Source organism: Acanthaster planci, unplaced genomic scaffold (assembly GCF_054643075.1).
Source record: "Acanthaster planci isolate LZ-2023a unplaced genomic scaffold, COTS_SCS Contig101, whole genome shotgun sequence".
In the NCBI taxonomy this organism is placed as follows: domain Eukaryota; kingdom Metazoa; phylum Echinodermata; class Asteroidea; order Valvatida; family Acanthasteridae; genus Acanthaster; species Acanthaster planci.
In genome coordinates, this window is record NW_028257723.1 from 1 (window position 1) to 23,396 (window position 23,396).

The window sequence follows — 23,396 nt, forward strand, 5'->3', positions numbered from 1 at the left end:
GGCCGATTTGGACACATTTTGTGGGGCCTGGATGTCTAGCTGATCAGCACAGGTAGGCATTCAGGCCGATTTGGACACATTTTGTGGGGCCTGGATGTCTAGCTGATCAGCTCAGCTTGTGCTCAGGAAGAAGAATTGGACATGTGTCTTTATATGAGCAATTCAAATTTATCACTTTGCATAAAACAGGTGGACTATTTTGGGGACAAGTGTATATGTAAACCCCATGCCAGCAACGAAGAAGAAATAAATGAGTACTGTGAGATATGTGTGACACAGGGTCTCTTTGAGATGATTGGTTGCCAGTGTTGGGTGTCGTGAATTACTTGCCTGAAAAATGGGACTGGGGACAAGGCCTGACCAAAGTTGAACTTTGGTATATCAGTCGGGATGTAACTGTAAACCCTACTTGTTTCACTTGATATGTTGAACATTTTTCTGCCTTGTTGAAAATTATTTCTGTGTTCTTGCCCCCGGTATCACTGTCCTTTTTTCTTTCTTTTTTCCACAGCCACTTCCTTCACGTTATGAGAAGCTGTTCAACCGTGGCCTAGGCAGTCCCCCACAAGGAGAAAGTAAACAGCATGGCTTCAGTATCTGCCAGCGTTACAAGGTAATATCAGCCAGTCTCCATATTCTTCTCGTAATAACCATGTCCTCAGTAGACTAGTCCTCAGGAAGTTACCGTAGATTTGGTGCCTCCTAAGAATGGGAGCGAGTTGGCTATTTTTCAAAACCATCATTATTACGGGGCTCATATCAATGTAAGTGTTCACTGCATTGTGGGACAAGGCAAACAAACAAAACTTGCTTTCTAAACGGAATCTTGAAACTCTCCTCTTGTCTTTACATGGAATGAAACAATCATTAAATTTATGTCCAACCTTATTATCAGGTGATTCTAACACAGAAAGAGGTTTTTATAGAAGGACTTTCATCTTTTTCTAAAACTTCTTTTGGCTTGTGAATTACAATGACTGATGAGGTCGGTGACAGTGTGACCACATTTCCACTCGTGCATGGAATTATCCAGTGTTTATAGTATCTCGGATAAAAAGTACACCGTGGTGATAATGAGTATGACCACTCCACACACACGCACTCTTACATTGGTATCCTTGTGGGGAATTTCTTTGGTTCTCATGTTGTGAAAAATTAGTGTGTGAAACACAGTTTTCTAATTGCTTCCATTAAAGTCCTGAATCATTGTCCCTGGCTGACATTTTGACAGACATCTCAATTTATGACAGATAAGTACCAGTAGTTCAAAAATTCCTTATGTTCGAGTAAATTCCAAATATCAGTTTCATAAAATTCTTGTAGGGTACCGTTTCAGTACCCCACAAATACAACAGATGTTCCTTGTGGGGTTCTTCCTATTGTTTTGGTATCCCACAAGGCACCATAAGCACGCAGTGTTAACTGTTAGATTAGCTTGCTTTGAGGACTTTTTTGGCAGACTGCCAAGCAGGTGGGTGTTTTTTTCTGTTCTAGAAAAAGTAACATTAGAATGAAATAATTAAAATAGTTTCGGAACCAGCAAGCACGTAAGCTGTTGATGGTTTAGAAACTTTGATGTATGGTCTAGCAGTGAACACAAATAACAGGAAAAATTGCAGACAGGGGATTGAAAAGAAACTGCCTGAGGTAGGTTAACTGTTGGTGCACATCAAGGTTCATACAACAGATTACAAACCATGTTTTGAGGTCCGGGGACGTTGTTGTTGTTGAAAGAGAGTCACTTGATTTACGGGTAAAATCTCATTCATGTGAAATGCTTTTTGATGCAGAGATTTTTTGCTCGGGTCAATCTTACCCCACTGCAAAGTGCTGTTGCACTTGTCATCAATTTCAGTCATTGCAAGTTAGACTAAAGGTTAGATTGAGCAGATCTAAATATAGGCCCTGATGTCACTTGGAGTGTGGTATCCGGTTTATGGATGCATAGTGATTGATGGAAGTCTCTCTTGAACTGTTCATTTTACCCGAAACAACTTTGGTCTCACTTTTGAAATTTGAGAAGGCTTATCCTGATCTGGTTTCACCATTACTAGTAACTGCATGTATTCTATGTATCTTTCAGCCACTACTGTATGCAGGATACTTTGGTAAGCCAGGCTGGTTGGTGGTTGTAGAGCGCCCTCTGGAAGACATCTATGAGAGTTTACCATCAACACTTCCAGAGAAGAAATTTGGAACATAGCATGATGGCAGTCCAGCCCTTACTCACACACACACACCCACCCACCCACCCACCCACACTGTGGACGTGTGTAAGTCCACAGAACATCTTCCTTTCCTGCATCGTGTGGACATCTTTTGTTCACAAGTCCACACTAGGTACATTGTATGTAAGGTTAGCGCACCCACTTACGTACATGCGTGTCTGCAAGCTTGCCTGTCATGGCACCATCTCAAACAATCCTGCTGATACCTCCACTTGTTACCTCCATTCCTAGCTGCTTATGCAAGTTCACTTTACCTGAAACGGTGGATGGATTGAGCATTGGCTTGGCTAACTGATAAATTGTCACATTTTTAAAGGGGGGGGCAGGTTCACCCCTCACAAAGCAAGTGTGGAACCCTACCGTCTTGTTTCTGTCTGGATTTCTGCACATGATTTGGATCATGATAACTTCCATACAAAGCAGTGGAGGTCATTTTTACATCAGCCGCTGCTTGCACTTTACATCAGCCGCTGCTTGCACTTGTGCATGGGTGTACAATGCATCTTTTTCTGTATCTGGAAGTTGCACCGGATGCCGACATTTTTGTTTGTGATGACAAAATTAATCATTACCTGAAAGGGCCCATGTAACGTCATTTATTGTCGGTGTTTTCCTTGGAAGTGCACCTTTGTTTCCCATTTAACCTTATTTTCAATATTTGCCTGTTCAAAGGGCATGTTGATGTCTTTTATGCTAATGCAGTTTCATGTTTCAGACTGAAACTTCACTGTTACTGCCATTTCGGAACCAAAGGTTGCCAGGACTTGCATTATTTATGTTCATTACAATGTTCTTGTCTGTGGCGATTCCTTATTTTGATGTATTACAATAAATGTGAGCAAAGTTTACAACTCCAACGGCAACAGGATGTTTTAAAATTGCACTTTGCAGTTACATGAACCACAAAGGAAAGCTGAGTCATTTTGACCTGATTAAGAGCATGAAGTTGCTCCAAATATATTCTTAATAAATTCCTGTCACGGACCCTTTGAATATTTTGTCACAGAGTTATAGCCTCAATTTGTTTTGCGATAAAAGTACATCCTCTACTTCCAGCTTTTGTGCCTTAGGCTAACACCTTCACTGGTATTCTGCACACTACTGATTGATTTACTTACTGGTGTGTATTTCGTTTTTGAAAGAAAAAAAAACAGGTTTCATGGACATGGTTTCATTTACGTCTGAAATAAAAAGAATGAAACAAGCATCATGCAAAACCCAGTTTCACTTTCATTCTTCATTGGAGAAGCAGCATGCATGTAAGTACTGGAGATCGCTGTGTGACTTTGGTTAAACTCGTCTTTTGGTATTCTAACCAGTTTGCCTGTCGGTCAAGCTGATTTGTGACGTGCGTCATCGTCATTTCTGTCAAACCTATCTGGAGCTTTCCTTTTACACACTTTTGTGTTTCATTTGATTTGCCATGCAATCTGAATATCAAACCCTATAAACATGAAATGTTTGAGGTCTGACTACACGTTGAAAGGCATGAAGTGGGACATAATTTTAAACCATAATTGTAGTTTACAAACCCGTCTATGAACACAGCAAATGCTGGTCCATCGCTTCCCACCACTTTTTAAAGTTTTCTTGTTTAATCTAGTATCAACACACAATTCAAAGCAGTTTTGCATTGGATTAATTCAGCTTGTACAAACACATTCAAGATCACACTTCCACCACAAACAAATGTACGTATCTCGGCCATATACTGTCTGCATATGGCCTTCTGTGTAATAAAGTCAGTGTAGAGATTCACTTACTTCATTAAAACATATCGCCATAGGCTGAATGGTTGAATATTGCCAAAGGGACAGGAGTACTTCTATTTCAACCCACCAGGTCGGTTTCTCCTAACACAATCATTCCCTTGCCCTTCATTCCTTGCATTAAGATGCTGGCTTTCATTCCCAGAATCCATTTAATGAAGACCTCATTTAAAAGGCAAATTTTTCTTTCTTTTCATTAGTAACTACAGCTTGAAATAGATCTAGTGCCCAGCTCAAATTTATTCTAAAATTAGTGGTAAATTGATCTGAGATATTTCTGATAAAGAGATTCTTAATACTGTGGGCCTTTGGCTATGTTGGTATGAGTTCTTCCCCCCAAAAGTGTGTTAAGAGCTTCTGAAAATCACACCGAGAATCATCGCAACTGTAGACCCTACTTTGTTCAGAAACAAACAGTTTGTGAAAGTCGAGAAGTGTGAAACAAACCTGAGTGCAACATAGTTTAACTGCAGCAGAATTTGATGACAGGGGGTCAAACCAGATGTTACGTAGTCTGGTGGTAGTGTATTCATGTGGCGCAATTTCTGACCTGCAAGTCCTGGTTATGAGAAGTGGGTTTGTGGGTACACCATGGAATCAATCTCTTTTGGGCGAGGTGTGGTTCTTAAAAGAACCGGTGAGTGTTCACTCGATGTTTCGGCCAGTGTGCTCTGGCCGTCCTCAGGAGAGTGTGAGGAGCCAGGGTACACTGGCCGAAGCGTCGAGTGAACACTCACCGGTTCTTTTAAGAACCACACCTCGCCCGAAAGAGATTGACTCCATGGTGTACCCGCAAACCCACTTCTCATAACTCTTTGCAAAGCTTTAAATCTTACAAGTCCTGGTTGTACCATGTGAAGGGAGCTTCTCAACTAATACAGGCTGCTTGGTGTTATGGGTTCCCAAGTTGAACAAATTACTTTATGAGATTTTATTGAATGTCCTCCTCTGCTCATTTATTACAACAAAGTCCTTGGGCAAGCCGTCTGCCTGAATGAATTCACTGCAAAATATCATGCTGCCAAACCCCCCCTCAAAAAATGCTGTTAGCAAGAATAAAGTTTCCTTGTAAAAAAAAAAAAATCAGCATGGGTACATTTTGCATTCCAGCTCGAGCAGACATCCAGTATCGGGTTTCTAGTTTCCCCCTCTGTTCCATTTTAAGGGAGAAGCCAGCAATTCAATTTTCATGCAGACGTCCCGCAGGCAACAGGGAAGCCTGGGCCCCGTACCTAAGATTCCTGGATGTAAAAGTGCCGGCAGGGTACAAAACAGCCCAAGCGGCAATGTTTGGGTTCAGAGACAATTGTGGGAGGGGTGGGTCTGAAAATGGTCGGTATGACCAGACCCAGTAACAAAACTACTTTGTAATTCCAACATTTTGTTTTATTTGATGAAGTTCATTACTCTATATATCATTTATATAATTTCAGTGTTGCACTTTTTTTTTTACTTAATAGGCCAATCCTGACTTTGATGAATGGCAGACATCAAATAAGAACTATAGTTTTATGTTCGCCATTCATTTTTTTTGGGGGGGGGAGGGTTGTTTATTTTACTGTAACATCTGTAAGTCCTTCTCTAAACATTCCATATTTCTTGTTCTATATTCATCTAGATCACTCTTTCCATATCCTTGCTGGGTTTTAATGTTGTTATTCATATCCAATTCAACATGTTAACTGTCAAATGTTCAAGGTCATGTAAACTTGCCAATCAAACCATACCTTTATTGTAAAACCCCTTAAAAAATCACAAGACAGAAACAGCCTTAAAGCCATTTAAGCTTGCCAGGACAGGAACTGATCCCAACATAAGGAAGGGGGCATAAGGAGTCTTCAGCAAGATGGAATAAGTGATGTTGAATTTCGGGGTAATTTTTCCCCCCACCCCTCTTTGTTCACCTGTTTGTGTATCAAGGGGGTCAGTTTCAAAGTCCATTCCAATCTCAAAATACTGCACTGAGATTATAATGGGGACTGAAATTTTTCAGCATATTTGAACCACTGACACATCACATAATGTGGGTGTTTTGCTTTCGACATATTTTCATGTTTCTACCACAGTTGAAGGGTTACAAATGGCAAGTGCGTGGAAATCTTTGAGTACGTGACCAGGAATTTCTACATACTAGAGTGTGAATGACTACAAAAGGCCCATGAAGCGCTGCTTGGTTTGGACTGTTGTTTGGGGTCATTTTCCTTCACACTTTTGACAGTTATGTAGCTGCCTACAATTCACTTGTGAAGGATGGAAATTTCCCCTTTTTAAAAATCATTTCAGTGCATAACTGGAAAAGCTTTTCACTTTCAAACAAAATGCACACAACTTGAAAACACTGGTTTCATACATCATATTCTGAAGCAACGATTGAATGCATCTGGGAAAAGAAGAAAGAGGGACAAAAAACCCAAACATAAAATGAACACAGGTGACATAATTCAAGCCCCGTGACAGTAAGGACAGATTCATACAGGACACAAGGACGTCACTGTACTTGATGTTAGGCTTAGTCTATGAATGTATGCATTTTGGTATTGTTTCCATTGTTTTCCATTGTGCTTTATGAGTTTTTGGCTTAATGTACAGACTGCACATCAACCAAACAAACCATGGGCAAAATGAACGTGCTTTTTTTTCTTTTTAGCCAATCAGAACAACCTGTTGATTATATAGAAGCAAGCTAATTGGTCAGTTTTATGTGGTAAAACATTAATTTCTTGCTTAGATGATCTGAATTCAACAAAGGTAGCTACTTTGAACCCCTACTTTAATTTATCACCTGAGATTGTTCGGCATAGTGAAATCACTGTTTTGTGGTCTGGTTGTTCTAGAGTGACTGAAGCACTGCACAAAACTCCTACTGTGGTAAAAATGTGTATTTCTTCAAACATGATGTCTGGGTGAACAAATATTACCTGACATGTCTGACATTTCTTGCCAGTGACATATTAAACTCAACGACAAGGTTCTCGAATGAAACACTTCCTTCTTCCAAGGTCCACAAAATTTTCAGTCAATTTTCTCTCCTCACCATTTGAATATGTGGTTGCAAATAAAAAGATATCACTATTTCAGCACCCAGCAAAGACATTACAATCAGTCTCCACCCTTTTCCCGTTGTTACTCGTTAGAGCTCAAAAATCAGCAGGTTATGTTTCCTTGTGAGTTTCTTAACAACTTTATAGCACAGCAATGCCTTTGTCACTCCCAAATCCACTTTCGTCTTGGGAAGAAAGAAAGAAAATCTCAGGGGATCATCGGCAGAATTGGACAGAGTTCTTCCTTAGGATGTTGGTTGACCTCGACCCAGCACTAACTACGCACCATCTGTATTGACTGCTTTGATTAAACACGGTCCAAGTTGAACCATAAGTTGTCTTCATCATTTAGCGGGGGGGGGAAGCGGAGGGCATTTATCACGGACAGTGCATTTAACATTCAGTTACGGATTTGCGGATGCTGGCTTTGCTCTGAATGCCTGCTGTAGCAAAAGGTGATGAAAGTCCCTCTCCATTAGATCTGCACTCTTTTTCAGAATTGTCCTCTGCTGTGGTCCTCAGCAGAGAGCAGAAAGAAATTTACCAAAACTTGCCGTGCTTCACAGACCTCAAGTTGAACACAACAATCCGCATACAAGTTTGAGATGTTCATACAGAAGGAAAACCACAATGTTATTTGGAACGAAAAGTTAATTTAACACTAAACAAATTGCTGTCGGGCGAGTCCAGAGCTTTATTTATTGCTGAGCAGTTTGGGGCTGTCCGCCAACCCACACCAAGTGGCTAAAAGGACATTGCATTTGAAACTATAGTTTGCCAAACAATTATTTTTTTATTGACAATGCATGTCATGCATTTCTTCATAGCATACCAGCTGGAATCATCACTTTTTGCTTATGTTTCTCTTTGATTTCAATCTAATACAGTTTTAAAAATGGGGTGGTTATAGCATCGTTTCCCTTGGTAATTACAAATGTCATAAATAAACTTCAAATGTCCACAGATACGTTCCCAAGACTGCGAGGTCCTTAACTCCGTCATGTTTCATACAGACTACTGGGCCGGGGTGCCTTCCACTGGCCAACAGTGGAGAACAGAGCAGATCACAAGTAATAATCACACCATCAACCCTAGCTGAATGCCCCGTGCACTGTAATCCACAAAGTGCAAAGAGCAAAGTCACATGATTAGCACACACTCCTGAGAATATTCACTGGAGCTTGCAACAGCAAAATTGAAACTCCAAGACATCCAAGCCATCAGAAACCTGCCACTGGTACTTTCCTTTTAGTTGTGAAAACCCTTTCATAGTAAGCTGCACTGGCTTAGATCAAGCAACACTGTGGACAGAAGATAGGTTTTAATAACCGGATGCCTATGTATCGAACTTGGGTCTCATCCTTCACCACGATGGCTAATGAATATGCATGATTATGCAATTATCTACTCAATTATTCATTTTCAAATGCTAACCAGATGTGCTTGTGAAGCAGCATGCATATTCAATGGGTAATGATGACAACCACACATTCAAATCAGCTCAAGCCCTGCAATTATTTTAAACTTTTCAAAACTTTTGTTTATATTTATGGTTACAAGAACATTTTATCAACACTTGTTTTTGCAGTGTGTAGTTTTATTTCTTCACAAAGAAGACTCACTGATACTACAATCCAGCACATAGATATAATAAATTCTTCAATTTCAACATTTTCCCGTTGATAAACATTTTTTTTTGTCTTACACCAAGCAGAGCAAGAAATAAAATCAGTCACATAGATGAAATGGGGAAGTGTTGTGTGTGTGGAATTGGAACGTCTCCAACATGCCTTATCAAATGGCACATAGATCCTTGACATTTTGGCCATTTTGACAGCAGCTTTTGAAAATTCCTCTCGCATTGAACACGGTAACCAAATTACTCAGCAATTAAATGTGGAAAAGTTGGGACTAGACCATGATTTTCACTTTTGTATGGTCATGGACTGATGTGTTTTTTTTTTTTTAATGAAAGCGCTGAATCAGTCACATCTGATTTTGAGGCTATTTTCTAAAGTGTAAGGTCGCATACCCTGCCGAATAGACCAACTTCCAGAAAGTCCGGCCTACTGTGAAGGTGGGCAATCAACACATGCTCCCCTTCATTGCATTAAACACTGCACCTTGCAATGGTGTGTCATTCATCCATACATGCACACCCCTGACCATTGTAAATGCTTGTCAGACTAAATCAATCATGGCTGTGATTGGCCAGAACACCACAGGGCCGGGCTTACAGGACCCTTCTATCACCCAATAAAATCAACACACCAAAAATCTCAGTAATAAAATACTGGCCATTACACCTTTGAATGATTGACCTTTCTTTCAAAAGATGCAAACTGATGAAGTTTTCATGTTTTTGCCATCAGAATGCTCCAACTGGCAAGCATCCAAACAAGCTCCGATACATGGAATCTTTTTGCACTGGTAACTACTTGTGATGTAGGAATTTCCCATGGCCTCACCTCACAGTCGCCTTAAAGGGTCTAAAAAGTCACATCAGATGACTCCCTGACCCTCTTCTGTGGAAAATTGTAGGACTACTGATGACTCTCTGTGTTCTCTCCATTTAGGAATCCTACACTACAGACTTTAAAAATCGCAACTATATGTTAACCACAGCCCCACTTTGGAAATTAAACAAAAATATATCACATGTGGTGGGGATGAGTTTGGTCCTTTGCCAGATTCACATGAATCTTTAATGACAGGCCCCTGCCATTCATATCACTTCCTTCTGTAATCTACTTCACCGTATGCCAGGCCCAAGTGCAACTTTATTGGATTCGTGAACTATTTATCTAGATCCATTGTGGACAACTTTAAGATCAGGAAATGCAGATCCAGGGCAGCAGAAAACATGGGTGAGAGAGAGAGGGAGGAAATCAAGCTGACCGAGTAAGGGGTGGGAGTGTAGCATGAGCAACAGGTACTGCAGTAAATCTTTAAGACCTGGTAAGTGAAGACTTTGTCCACAAATCTGGGTGTCTTTGCTCCACAAAAAAAAAAAAATCACACTTTCTCACAAATTCTGAAGTTCCATTACTTTCCTTGTGATAACACCTCATACAATTTAGACTAGAAAATCTCCCATGCCTTAATAGACATATACTTGTTTGCAACCACCAGTAACATCCTGAATGCATTACCTGCAATGGGCTAAATTCAGCTTAAAAGGGTTACAAAGAGGCTATAGCCTAGCAACGGGAAATTTGAGTGATTTTGTGTGACTTTTTGTGTTGAATCATTATGGTCTCAATATTTCCTATATCAAAAGAAATTGAGGAAATGCAAAGTGCATCATACATAACTGAACTCATTAGTTCATACTGAACGCATTAGTGGGCATACACAAACCTCTCCCAGCTGCATCATAATATCAAAAACAGGAACTTACCAAGGCTGCTGCCTCTGGCTTGCTATCCCAACATTTCCTGATAAACTCAATCAATCAACCTTCAATCAACCCATGTGCCATTTCATGATGCTCTAGGCTTGAGAGCAATACAAGCACTCTACGTGTATTCTACCCCGTCCTGTCCCCGTGGACTGGCCTTCATTAATACTGTATCTTTCAAAACTGAATTCTTTATTTCTTCAGTAAAGCACATCCTCCGACGCACCTCCCATTTCCACACATAAAAAGATGAAAAATTAACGGCACAAAAGGCACAAGAGTTTTTTCCCTTTCAGTTGCCCCCTCCAAGTAGGGAGTTAAACATCACAGGCACTTTATATGGGCAATAAGCTTACACCTCGTTTATGCTAAATACAAGAGAGAGAGAGAGTAGGCAGCAACATCAGTGCGACTGTGGCTCCCTCAAATGAAGCATCATGCATCAAACATAAGGTAATCAGAAAGTTCAATTATCCTGATTTCTCACTAATAAGTGATTTGAACTTAACCAGGAATGTGAAGGAGGCACATTTTTCTAGCCATCCAACCACAGCAATGTGGTATCTGTACACTCTAATGCAGATTGACAGCTTTACTTCCCCTCCATGACAAAAACCATCAATTTTCACATCACGTGTTTTGGGAGGTTTTTTACGATGTGGGTCAGCACTTTGGGAAAATTATCTCGGTCAAGATGACGCGTCTCTCTGATGACCCGATGCAATGTTTTGGGAATGACACTTGCATTATAACCATGCACTATATGAATCCTGATGCACAATAAAATGTAAATGGCCCGCTGTATTTCGTCTTATTTCTGGTTGCCATAAGAGTAGGGTTGCTGTGAACATACAAAAGAATATACAGCATCTGGAGTGTATACATGTTTGAGGCAATATTCTCAGTCACCAACCATCGGAGGGCAGTATTGCCACTAAGCCAGAGCTATATAGAGAGAGAGTAGTGCCAACTTCAGACTTTGAATGAATGAAAATAGGTATTCATTATGTGTGGAGCACATCACGCAAACATGGTGTGCTAACTGTCCATGTGCACTGATGCATAATCCACCATTTTGGTTCCAACAATCAAGACACTCATGTCACAACTCTTTCTATGAACAGCTCTGGAGTAAGTGAGCATTTCAAGATGGCGAACTACTGCAGAGTAAAACTGCATCAAATACACACTCTCAGATTCACCCGAACACCATGTGTGTAAGTTTTAAGGCTCATTCTTGGGGCCCCTCCGTGGGCTAGTTTGTTTCACACAGATTTGGATTGCGATCAGATATCCTTACGCTGGTTCGCACCATCCATTAGGCAAGTTTTGGTTTCTGTAAACCAATGACGGATTGCTGATCGTGCTCCATATCTGTGTGAAACAAATACGGCCAGCATCTACAAGGAAAGCATTTAGTATGACTATCCCAACTTCCCCCAAAGGGGAGAAAAATCAATTTCCTCTGGCACTGTACAAATTGATCAAACATGCATACGCCATCCATAAATCAGTCCCAAATGTCGGACCACTGATTACAATATATGTATTGTTTTCTTATAATGAAGACTTCATTTAAGGAGCTACAATGTACTTGATTCAATTTCCCCCCAAAAAGGGGAAGATGTTTTGCCCAAACCAATGCAAAGAGAGTGTGACTCTCCAATCAGTCATAAATAATTCAAACAGAATTCTTCTCTGCAAGAATAGCTTAGTATGTGGCTTCCTTCCCCGAAATAGTACCATCTTTGATGATATACAACCAAAAAAAAAGCAAAATAAAAGTCATATTTATAATATTTAATATACACATAAACAACAGCATTTTCAGGGAAATAATTATATATATTGCTAGCACAAGAAAGTGAACAAAAAATAATAACAGGGAGTTTCACACACATACAGGATAATAAGACTTTTTGTACATGCAACAACAATTACTTTTGTCCATCTTTCTACAGGTTCTCATTTGATTTCAAGATCTTTCAAATGTTGATTAACGGACCATGTCAAGAGAAAAGGCTGACCTGCGAGGAAAGGCTGGTGAGAGAGGTGCGCACCTTCTGGTCTGGTAAAATTCAAATTTTTCCTCCAAATAAGTTTCCTTGCAAATAAATTGCACCCAATATGGTAAAACCCTTAAATCATAAAAATTTCCAACTACTAGAGGATTGTAGACTGTTGGGGTTCACGGATATCAGTAAAGTATGCAGACTTTCTACAGTTTGGTATGACTTGCTGTGTCAGATGCCTACTAATCGTGTAGAAACATTGTTAGGCAATGTACCCACATGAGTACAATGTGTGAAAATGTCCAAGAAAGTTGAAAGCACAAAAATTCCCTCTGCTGATTCTATTAAGTATCATTCTATTGCAATGAGAAGTTCAACAGCAGTGAAACATACAAACAGTCAAGCATACCACATCAATACCTAATACGATACCAACTTAACCTGAGCATCAGAACTTTCATCTCAACCTCTCCATTGAAAAACTCAACAAAAGGTTGCCGACCCTAAACTTGTTGACAGTGAAAACTCCAACTAGCAGCTATTTCCCATGAGCCCCTATAGTTCTTCTGTGCTTCATTAAGGTCTTTATGCTGGGCAGGTCAAGTTGCCGCATAGCCCACAGATCTTGCAGCTAAGTACCCACATACGCAATGCATTCCTCTATGTAAACTACCAGCCACATAGCGGCATCCAGAAATGCAGTGGGATAGAAAATATCACCACATGGATAGATTTGATGCGTATGGCAGCTGTGTCCCTGTCAGCAGGCAGGGGTCTTGCTTAATCCACCAGGAAATTGTGGTTATTCCTTTAAAGAGGTACCACCCTGGACTCATTCAACATGGATGCTTCTTGTTTTTTTTCCACCACTCTTTACTCACAAGACAACTCGTGTCTTACAGCATCTCTCTCAATAGCGTGGAAACGTTGCAGATGCAGAAGCAAACTCACCAGCATTAAGGAAACTCTCCACATGTGGGCAGAGGTCTGTGGGTTTTTCTCCTTTAAACTCTGGGATCAAACAGGGGCCAGTATGCATCCAGGGGCTTGGCTTGACGGCTGCATCTGCCACAGCAATGTTGGCTCAGGATCAACATAGGCCTGGACATAAAGCCCCTTCTAAGGGCTCGGAACTTTGGGGTCTATCTGTGAATAGTCTGGGCTAGTGTTTTAGTTAGTTGGGGCCAGAGCCAAGCGATAGCACCAGATGGATCTTCTACCTGATGATTGGTTACAGAGCGCTATAAATGGCAGAGATGAGAAAGGAACAGTTTTTCATCTCATTCATTGTTCACTCTTTGGGTGGGGAATTAAGAAATGGGGCAATAGAGGACAAAGTATTAGCTGGTTAATGTCTCCTGGGTGAAGACATTCAGAGGCATGTGGGAAATACAGAACTAAGGAAATTGAATGAGTCACTGGGCAATTGGGCTGTTCAGAAAGGGAAGGCTCACTCATCTTTGGAGAGGGTAAATCATGAGACCCCCCCGGGGGGGGACGGGACTGAAATATGACTAAACCTGTCAAAAAAAATCTGGATGAACATGAAGTGGGTAGATACAGTTTATTTTAACCGACTTAACACATTGAAAGAGTTCTCATTTTGCTGAGTCCCTGGATGGAAGCACATTCTTCATACCTGGAGACTTTGGAGGTGGTTAGGCCCACTCCCCCTTCAAACTGACGTTCCTGAAGTTTCCGGCCAAAAGAATGTTTTTTTACATGACTAATGCTCATACAATGGCCTTGGCAATTTCCTTCCTCCAATGCTAGGGTCGGCCATGAAGTCGTGAGCACAGACACGTACACTTTATCTCCACCGTGCATGACTGCACCGTAGTGCTGTGTTTGTTTTCGTGAACTCTCGTCAACCAGCTGCACTGAAAGGGATCATTTGTTGTGTGGGTGTGTGTACCTGTGGGGGAGAGGCTACAGTACAAGTGCGGATGTTACAAAAGGCCTCACTCTGCCTCCCTTGGTAGTTCCCCCATGCCAGTGGACCCAAAAGGTTCAGCTGCAGCAGCCTTGCGTTCTTCCCTTCAGTTTCACAAGATGACAGAGCTGAAATGGTGTTCGTCTCTGACAAAGCACAACATTCCAATCGCAAAAAATCACACAAGACAGAACTAGCATGCAAAGCAAAGGCACATTGATGCAAGACAGCTTTTTTTATATGAAAGGGTCCCCACAAAAAAAAATGTTTCTCAGACTTTTTGTGACAAATGTGACATCATCCTTTTCGATCATCTATGGAAGCAAGGGCAAGTGACCCATCAAGTCTATTTTCACATCTTTTTGATTCATTACGACTTCATAAAGAACCACCATGAGGCAAAATGGTCATTTGATAAATAAGATCTTAGATTTCTAAAATTAATATTAGATTTCACTTTAGAAAGGACCAAGGAAATGTGAAAGATGAGCAGGATACTTGGATATTTTATGCAGGATACAAGGATAACGCAAGGTGAAATGTCAGAGACATTTGGGCTTTTCATACAGCAAAGTTCACCAGACGAGTGGTAGCATTTATACAATTAGTATGTGGAACATGACCACTGTATCAATGCTTGCTGCCAAACATGTATCTAAATTCAAGTCAATCTGCCAGTGGACATTCAGTCGCCCGTTCACTGAAGAAGTGTGCAATGAATCTGCAACCCTATGGGCCACTGAGTGGCTTAATGACACCCCACAGCCATTCCAGGACATCGGGCACAAACTGAAAGTGGTCACAATGCTATTTGTTGTGACAATGCAGCCTCCGGCAAAAACATTCAGATGATTCATGCATAGGATCAAGAGGTGAAAAAGAGTTTTATCCTCAGTGAGTGAAGCACAACTCATTCTGCAACTGGAAGGTGTTAAGTTTCTTGAAATGAGGGAACATCTGCAAACGGCTTACAAATGAGAAAAATGAGTATAACTGATGGTTTAGACATTATCTCACTTCCATAACTGGATCATTTTAGTAATGCAGGCAATCAACACTGACAGCAGTTAGATTTCTTGTGGTTTTAAGATCACATGCAAGTGACCTCTGGCCAACTTAAGCTGATCGCTTTTCAGAATGTAAAAATATTCTGGTTTTCCACTCTCGACTTCCATTTAAACAGACTGAAAGGCTCTCGTGAGATCACATTGACAAAACAAGTTTACATGGATGGTGCAAAGCCAAAGTTTCTACTTTCAAGTCCCAAGTTTTCACTTGTACATAAATTTGGGAATAGCAGAGGATTTTACTCCCCATTTTGAATGGAAGCATTGCCTGTAATGCTCAAGTACACGACTTTCAACACAGGCCACTGGTACAGACTGATCCAGTCAACAAAATCACAGGCAATAACTGGAAGGGTCAGCAACACCATGACCACCTCTGACAGCAAATCTCCGAGAAATGATTCTTACCTTACGAAGTCATCACCTGCACATCATCCAATGAGAGTGGTTGAGGATCAGTCTGTACAAGTGTTGCTACTTTCTCGCATGTTGGTTCAGAATGAAATTGAACTTAAGTAACCTCACATGCACTGCATTCTCTTACCAGCCCTCCCTTATTTATGTCACATTGTCAACGAGCCGAGTCTACTCTTCAAGATAATTATTACATACGAATAGCATTATACCATTGGGCCACCGGCCCTCTTCAATTTATGAGTAATAAGGCTGCATATAGATTCTGAGCATTTCTTGGTGCTCAGGGTTTTTAAATTGGAGTGGCAAACGCTTCAGCCGTGTCATGCAATACGGGTCTCACTGGATTCACACCTTCTACACTGTGCTTCCTCTTTTTCCTCTAGGGGTGGAGGGGGCGGTGAATGCCTACTACTTGGCTGGGCTTCCTGTGGTAGCGTTGAGGGTGGTGTGGCAGCGTTGTGCGACCGATGAGGCAGGGGCCACGTGTCCACCACCGATCGCTGCACACTAGGTTCACTTAGAGCAGCCACTAGGTGGCTTTGGCTCCTATCACACACATTGAGGACCTCTGAAGAAGGTCTAGGTTGTTGCTGCTGATGTTGCTTCTTCACAACTGCAAGATATGGGGGCGGTCCTTCCGAATCCGGATCTAATAACTTCAGCGGCGTCTTGGTCTCACTGTCTAGCACTTGTAATCCAGGCTTGCCCCTTAGGGAGCCGGCACGATTAGTTGTGTCTGTTCGATGAACAGTGCCCTTTTTCAAGACCTTTTTCAGTGGGGCTTGTGGTTGCTTCATGCTGAGGCTGCTCTCAATGCTGTCAAAGACAGTCCGATTGGGTGGGGCACGAATCCCTGACCGACAAACGTCCTCATTAAAGAGTCTTAGGCTTCTCATGAAAGGGTGGGCTTCCTCATCATAATGCACCACCGTGGAGGGGTAGTCCTCAGTGGACTCACTGCGGCGGCAAACAGTCTCTCGCTGTTGGCGCAGCATCTCTTGCTGTTGCTCACTGGAAAAAGGCCTGCCCTGCATGAGAGGCAGTTCACTTGTCTGGTGTAAAGAAAAACAAAGATGCTTTAGCAAACACTTTCTTTAAGTTGGACTTTGCTGAAATCATCAATAACCAATAGCAGACAATCAATTTTGGTAAACACAAAAAACTGTTTAGCAAATTCGACTAGTTTCTGTTGATTGCTTCATTAAGCACAGTCCAGCAAAATACTTGCCACAACTTCAAACTACAAGAAATCAATGAACTCAACCCACCATGTGAATATAGCCAAGAGCATAAAAATGCTTATACCACAAAGAAATGACCATAGATATTCCCTGATCAAGATATCAGCTGCGTACTTCCGCGACTGAACGATTTCATGTCCTTCCTGATAGCTTTTTGTATTTACACACCACACTCTCTCCCTGTTTCCTTTTGTTTCGCAAGACTGTTTCACTTTTAGTCATTGATTTTGATTTGGTTTTAGTTTTTTCATTTTTCATTTTCTTTTCCTTTCACAAGTTTCCTGAAAGAATATTTCTTCACCTTCAAAAATATTTTGGTTGCATTTCCAAACTGGTAAGGTCAAATATTCAAGGGCCAAACTGTTCTTAAACAAGAATGCTGCCCATCGACACAACATGAGACACTTTTCTCTGTGTATGTCCTATGATCCCAACTGCAATGTTGGATACAAATGCAAGTACATAGGACTGCTAGCATGTTTCAGACCTTAAACCCTTCACAAACACCCTTAACAATGTCACAACCTTCCTACCATTTCAACTGTAAAATTTCCCAACAAGTCTCTTCGCTTGGAAGGTTGCTGAAGTGGAAGGACTAATCTATGTGGGCTGTGCAGACCATAATGATGAATAGCGAAAGGTTTTTGGAGGACCAGAAAACTGCTGTCTTACGGTCTCATTTGGACACTGCTCTTGGGGTGGCAGATTACAAGGTTTTTCACTCCAATCAGTGGATACTTGGATGAAGGAAACTGTTATCAAAATTTCGGTTCAACTGTTGTCCACCATTACTCTGTGCACAGGCCAACAAGCATGTTGCCATAGTGGCAAGGGCGTGTCCTCAGTTGCCAACCATAATCCCATACAAACCATCAAGATCTACCAGTGATTAAGCATGATGCTGTTGGACTGAAGAAGACAGAACTCGGTCACTACTACTACACATGGTGCATGATTGACCCTGGGAAGTGTAAGTTCACAGGGTGTTTGCCGAAAGAAAATTTTGGCAGATTCAAAATGGTTCCAGGTGCATAAAGTTTGGGGAATTAGTGTTGACAGAGAACGCTGTTGACTTACTGGTGGTGTGGTATCAGATGGGGTGGACATAGAGAGTCTTTGGGATCTGTGATGTAGTGGAGGCATCAGGAGATCGTTGCGTTGGCGTATGTACATAATTAAACAGCATAGCAGGCAGACAAGTGTGATTGGCGCTAGGATAGCTAAAAAGAACAGGTGAAGGCTGCTGTTGGTCTCTTGACTTTTGCTATCATCTGTATGGAAATGGGAAAAACCACAACAATCAAAACATCATAAATTTAAGGCCATGCTTTAGATGGCATGCTGAGTGTGGAAGCAAACACATTCATTGGCACCACATGGATTGGACAAAAAAATGACTGTATACACAACTGGCTCATACAAGTGAACTAAACCATAGGCTTTGGGGAATTTTTGTATTTTTTTCCCATGTATACTTATTTAATGTGAGCATTTGCATCAGGTGCCCACTGTGTACTCCAGTTTGAAGCACATTTCAGCGAATAACTAGGCCATGTCTAATGAAAACAGGTGCCCTACAGTATGAGACTATGCCCGAATGTAGAGACTGAGTAGGCTGTATGGCTCGTTAAACAGTTCTTGGAAAGTGCACGGGCTGTACTTTTAAATGTTTTATTTTTTTCCTTCAATTTTATGTGCAGGTTGTATGCCTTACCATTTTTGAAAGTGAAAATGCAACCCTGCCATACTCAACAAAAACACCGAGAGGTATTCACCACACACTAGCATCAGAAGTTACAATGTAATTTCTGCACAAAACCACAATCATCAAACTATTCTGGGCACTGCATACACTGAACGGTTCACATGCTTCTCTGCACCTGTCAACATATCCTGTTCATGCTGCACAAGAACAACAGAACATCGCTAATTTCGGCAGCTTCCTCTTTACGTTTTCCCATCTCACACGTACATACATCTGTCCAAACAATAAACCGTTCCAGACACTCAGCACACAATTAAAAAAAAAAAAAAATGCTATGTGCCACTTCACACACAATAAATTCTCTCCTGTCTGCCAAACACAATTATTGGCAACATATTCTGAGGTGTGTTTGCGGGGTAAAATGTCTGGGTTTGGAAACAGCTGCCTGAACATAATTTTTTATTGATTATGGGAGATTTATAATACATGTCATTTTAAGGCAGTAGTCAATGATGCATGAAATGACTGGCACTGCACTCCAAGTTGAAAAAAAAAGAGAGAAAAAACGGCTGTTGTCCACCAAATTTTGTGAAAATTTGTACAGGAAAAAAAGTTTTCATATAACCAGCTGTAACGGATGCTTTGTAACCAAACAATATCTAATACTGGGATGAAAACTGGTGACGCCCTTCATCAGGACTGACACAATAGCCCCACTTCCCGTTGGTGCACATGACAACGAAAGACTCTCTTGCTCTGTATCACTGCAGTCGACATTGTCGAATGCAGTGCACTTGGCTCAAGTGAAATCATTTGCTTTGCACAAAAAAGAAACCTTTCCAACTGAAGCCATAGCTTCCTGCTGGGTGAACTAGTCAGATTACATGTTGCGAGAAGCAACCCCTGAAAGCGACGCTTCCCTTTCTGCCTTGCCCCCAACTAACCTCCCACCTAATCATTCCAACATCAATTTGGCAAAGATGGGCTCCAACACAAGATACAGTACTCAAAAAAAAGTTAAGGACCACTGTTTAGTTGTCATCTGACTTTTCCCTGAAACTGTCCATTTTGAGAAAATGCGCATTTGATGTTTTGAAAGAGTTTTTAAATATTTTATTCCAAAGAGAACACCATCTAGACAAACAAAAAATGAAAGAACTAGACCCCTCTCATTGCTCGGAAAAACAAGTTAAGAAAAAGTGATCCTTAACTTTCTTTGAGTTGTAACTTTGCGGCCAACAAACTGTTCTAACTGACACAACCATTCAGACAAAACACACACAGGTCCAGGTTAAATCTTGCGACAGGCCATTTTTAGTACAGTGACTGAATGCGGACAGAAAACCGACACAAAACATCACCTGACATTTTCTCTGATGACTCTAGATCCTCAGAGCTGTCCTGATAAACAGGTCAACCTGTTCCAAAAAAGTATTAATTTCGGGTCCAGAAAAATTGTGATTGTCTGCTGTACATCCTATGACCAAATGTCTCACTGCTTGCCAGCAATGGCAATGACAAGGCATACAGGTAATGAAACATGATATGTGCTCAAGTGTGAGACTGTCTGAACAGGTTACAATGCTATCACATATTTATCAAAATTACTGATGCTCTACCAACAAAAGCTGCATTCAAATTTTTGCAAGATGGTACTGAAAAATATGTGTCACAATTTTCACATTTTGCAGTCAACTTAGAATGAGTAAGGGTGATCTGGAGACCACGTGTGAAACTTGAACATGGCCACTGTATAAAATGTCCCATTCATGGTGACAATATCACTCCTCAGTAGAATCTTGGAGTGCAGCAACAGAAGAGGTATCACTCAAAAGTATAGTACCAGAACTGAGCAAATGATTTTTGAAGAGTCAGTACCTGCGGTGCCTGACTTCTTTTTCAAATTCAGCTAAGGTATCTATACCCTTTTTTGTTTTGTTTTGTTCGTTTTCTACAAACAACTTTTTTTTGGACCCAAAACAACCCTGTGGCTTAAGACAATTTATTACGTAAAAAAAGAGGCATTAAGTGACAATGGTAAATGAAATGTGGTGTTTAGGTTGGAAAGCCTTAATACTTATATTACATTAATGCGCATAATTAATTTATAACGACGAATACGTTCCTCTGAAACTACAAACAAAACATTTATAGTTACATCTCAACGAAATAGATTATAAAAACTTAAAGGGCCCCTAAAATGTCTATTCGCTAAAACTGAATCAAAGCCGAGTTTTTTCCAATTCCATTAAATGTCAACCATTCAAGACACAAGAGGGCACTGTTGCTGTACACATCCCATTCAGCTAGATACTACAGACATGCAGTTTGTACTGGAAAACATTGAACTCAAAACTGAGATCCCCGTAGCAATTTTTATATCACTTAGTGACTCAATACCATGTGCTGCTAAGGAGGGTAAAAAAAATCAGACAAATGTAGGAAAAAAGTGGTCCTGAATAACACATAATATCTGTAATAAGTCAAAGCAACAGATTTTCCTGATATCAGTTACATTATTGCTATGTTCAGAAATGCAAGAAAGTGAATTCAGACCAGGTTATTCAAAGTAGTTACTCTCCTTTCAAAATAGCAACAACAACATACTCAGCCGAGGCTACAGCACTGTAGTTCTGAATTGGGCCAAAACTCGTCTCCATCACAATAAAAGCTGATTTTGTACCCTTGCGGTGAACTTAGATTTATTTGAAAAGACTTACCCATCCAGTAGCCCCTTTTACTTGACTGCCTACCCTAATTTACATCCAACAGCTATTCAAGTGGGAAGCCTTCAGAGCCCAAGCGAATCCAACAGCTAAAACAAAAGGCCTTTTGTTCACTGATCACATCAATAAAATGCAACAGAAAGTGCCCACTGTTAGATATTGTTGGGTTCAGCATGCTAAAAGTTAAATGCCCAACAGAGTTCCAGACACAACTTCTTAAAAGCCCCCCACCCCAGGTGTGTGCACTCCTGTTCCAAACACACATGAAATAAGGTCCACAGGTCAGAAACGTGCACATGCTAAACTTCCACCCTTTCTTGCATTTGATCAACGGTGGACTGGTAATGCCCACGTACATAAATGTGTATGCAAACCAAGCAAGGACCTTTCATTATCCAACAGCCATTCGCTTTCCAGAGCTTTTTTCAGTACTTCACAATTCCACAGGGTTTGGCTCGAGCCTGTTTTATACACACACAGGCATACAATGCATGTCAACATTGAAACCTGCTACAAAGCATGAAACAGAAACAAAATTTATAACATAATTCTCTCAATCATTAAAGCCATTGTGGACAAGTTTTGACTTCTGTATATTATTCTTAAATCACTGACAGACAGTGTAGCATCAGGGCCAACTGGAATTCCTCCTCAACCTTGCTGTAACATTTGCCAGAAGTCCTAACCAAAGCTCCCTACCAACTTCTATTACACAGACAAGAGTGAATAAATTGATCTCCAATTTGTCCACTGATGTACATGTAGACACGTACGTTACAAATGTGTATTATCGCAACATTGCAGACATGGTTTTTAGCTATCTCGTGTGCCAAGAGGTCAAGATATGCAAACACAGAGCAGACTGTTCCATTTCCCTGATGAAACGTGTTCTCAAGCACCACATAACTTTGGAATCAAGTACATGTAGTGCACTGTGCCTGACAAGTTAAATTTAGACTTTATACACTGTACTTTTTAAACTCTGCCCATTCTGCACAAAGATTTAATTGGAGTGAACTTCAAATGAACAATGACGTCTGGGTCATGAACCTTGGCTACCCAAAAAAACCTGTTGAGATAACTATAAACATAAGGTTCTTTATCAGAATGTCCATAATTGGGATATTACAAGCTTAGTACAAAACCAAACTCTCGAGAATAACCAAAAAATACCACAATGTTTACGACCAGATTGTTGCTCAAAAATGTCAGCTGGTTGTTGCTAAGTAAGGTAGTGCGTTTTATCCATTTCAAGAGTTGGTCAAATGTTTCATGCACATTTACAAACTTATTATCAGGCCCATGCCATTTCCAAAGCTGCCGTCAAATTCACTTCCTTGAAAAATCCCCAAACCCCACTGTTTCTATGAAGCAGGTTCTGCAGAACTGCGTGTACATGTACCATGGCCTAGAGTCTACATGTGTCATTGCAGACATCCCCCTTTATATAAATGAATCAGTCAAGCATGCATCACTGTAGTTATGTCTCAGCCATAATATACACTGCATAACAACTAATGTATGGGGTAAGTCCGCCAAACTACATGGTTGGATTCATGTCAGAACTCTGAATAGAGAATGGGGCCCGGGGTGGGGGGGGAGCCCCTCAGGCAGCCAAAACAGGAAAATAAACAGTAACACATGCCCACTGAATCCTTTCATGGCAGTCAACCCTGCTCCGCCCCTCATGTATACATATGGATACTGTACTGTGCATCCTCATCCAAGAGCATACTAAGTCATGTTCAAGTTTTTCACATAAACTCTGGCAAATGCATTTCTTTGTTCAACCTAATACCTGTGACTGGCTTTGCAAGAGTGCTGTTGATGAACTCATCTACATGTATCACACTGAAA

The 23,396-nt window shown here is 40.9% G+C and overlaps 1 protein-coding gene and 1 long non-coding RNA gene across 5 annotated transcripts in view; one reads left to right on the forward strand and one right to left on the reverse strand.

The window, feature by feature from the left end:
• Nucleotides 1-30: 30 nt before the first annotated feature.
• Nucleotides 31-3,445, forward strand: LOC147795253 (uncharacterized). The gene is made up of 2 exons (XR_015424047.1): nucleotides 31-613; nucleotides 2,084-3,445. It is a non-coding gene; the product is annotated as an uncharacterized LOC147795253 (long non-coding RNA).
• Nucleotides 3,446-7,712: 4,267 nt separating this feature from the next.
• The window catches only part of LOC110982191 (uncharacterized), a 43,200-nt gene continuing 27,516 nt past the window's right edge, over nucleotides 7,713-23,396 (reverse strand). For 3 of the 4 annotated variants that reach the window (XM_087132147.1, XM_087132149.1, XM_087132150.1), the window contains 2 exons: nucleotides 18,186-18,379; nucleotides 7,713-16,919 (listed from right to left, as the gene is read on the reverse strand). In XM_087132147.1, the coding sequence (XP_086988273.1) occupies nucleotides 16,188-16,919; nucleotides 18,186-18,379 (926 nt within the window). In that variant the 3' untranslated portion in view covers nucleotides 7,713-16,187. Of the gene's footprint in view, nucleotides 16,920-18,185; nucleotides 18,380-21,533; nucleotides 21,553-23,396 lie in introns of those variants that run through there. The other variant, XM_087132151.1, reaches the window with a different exon arrangement.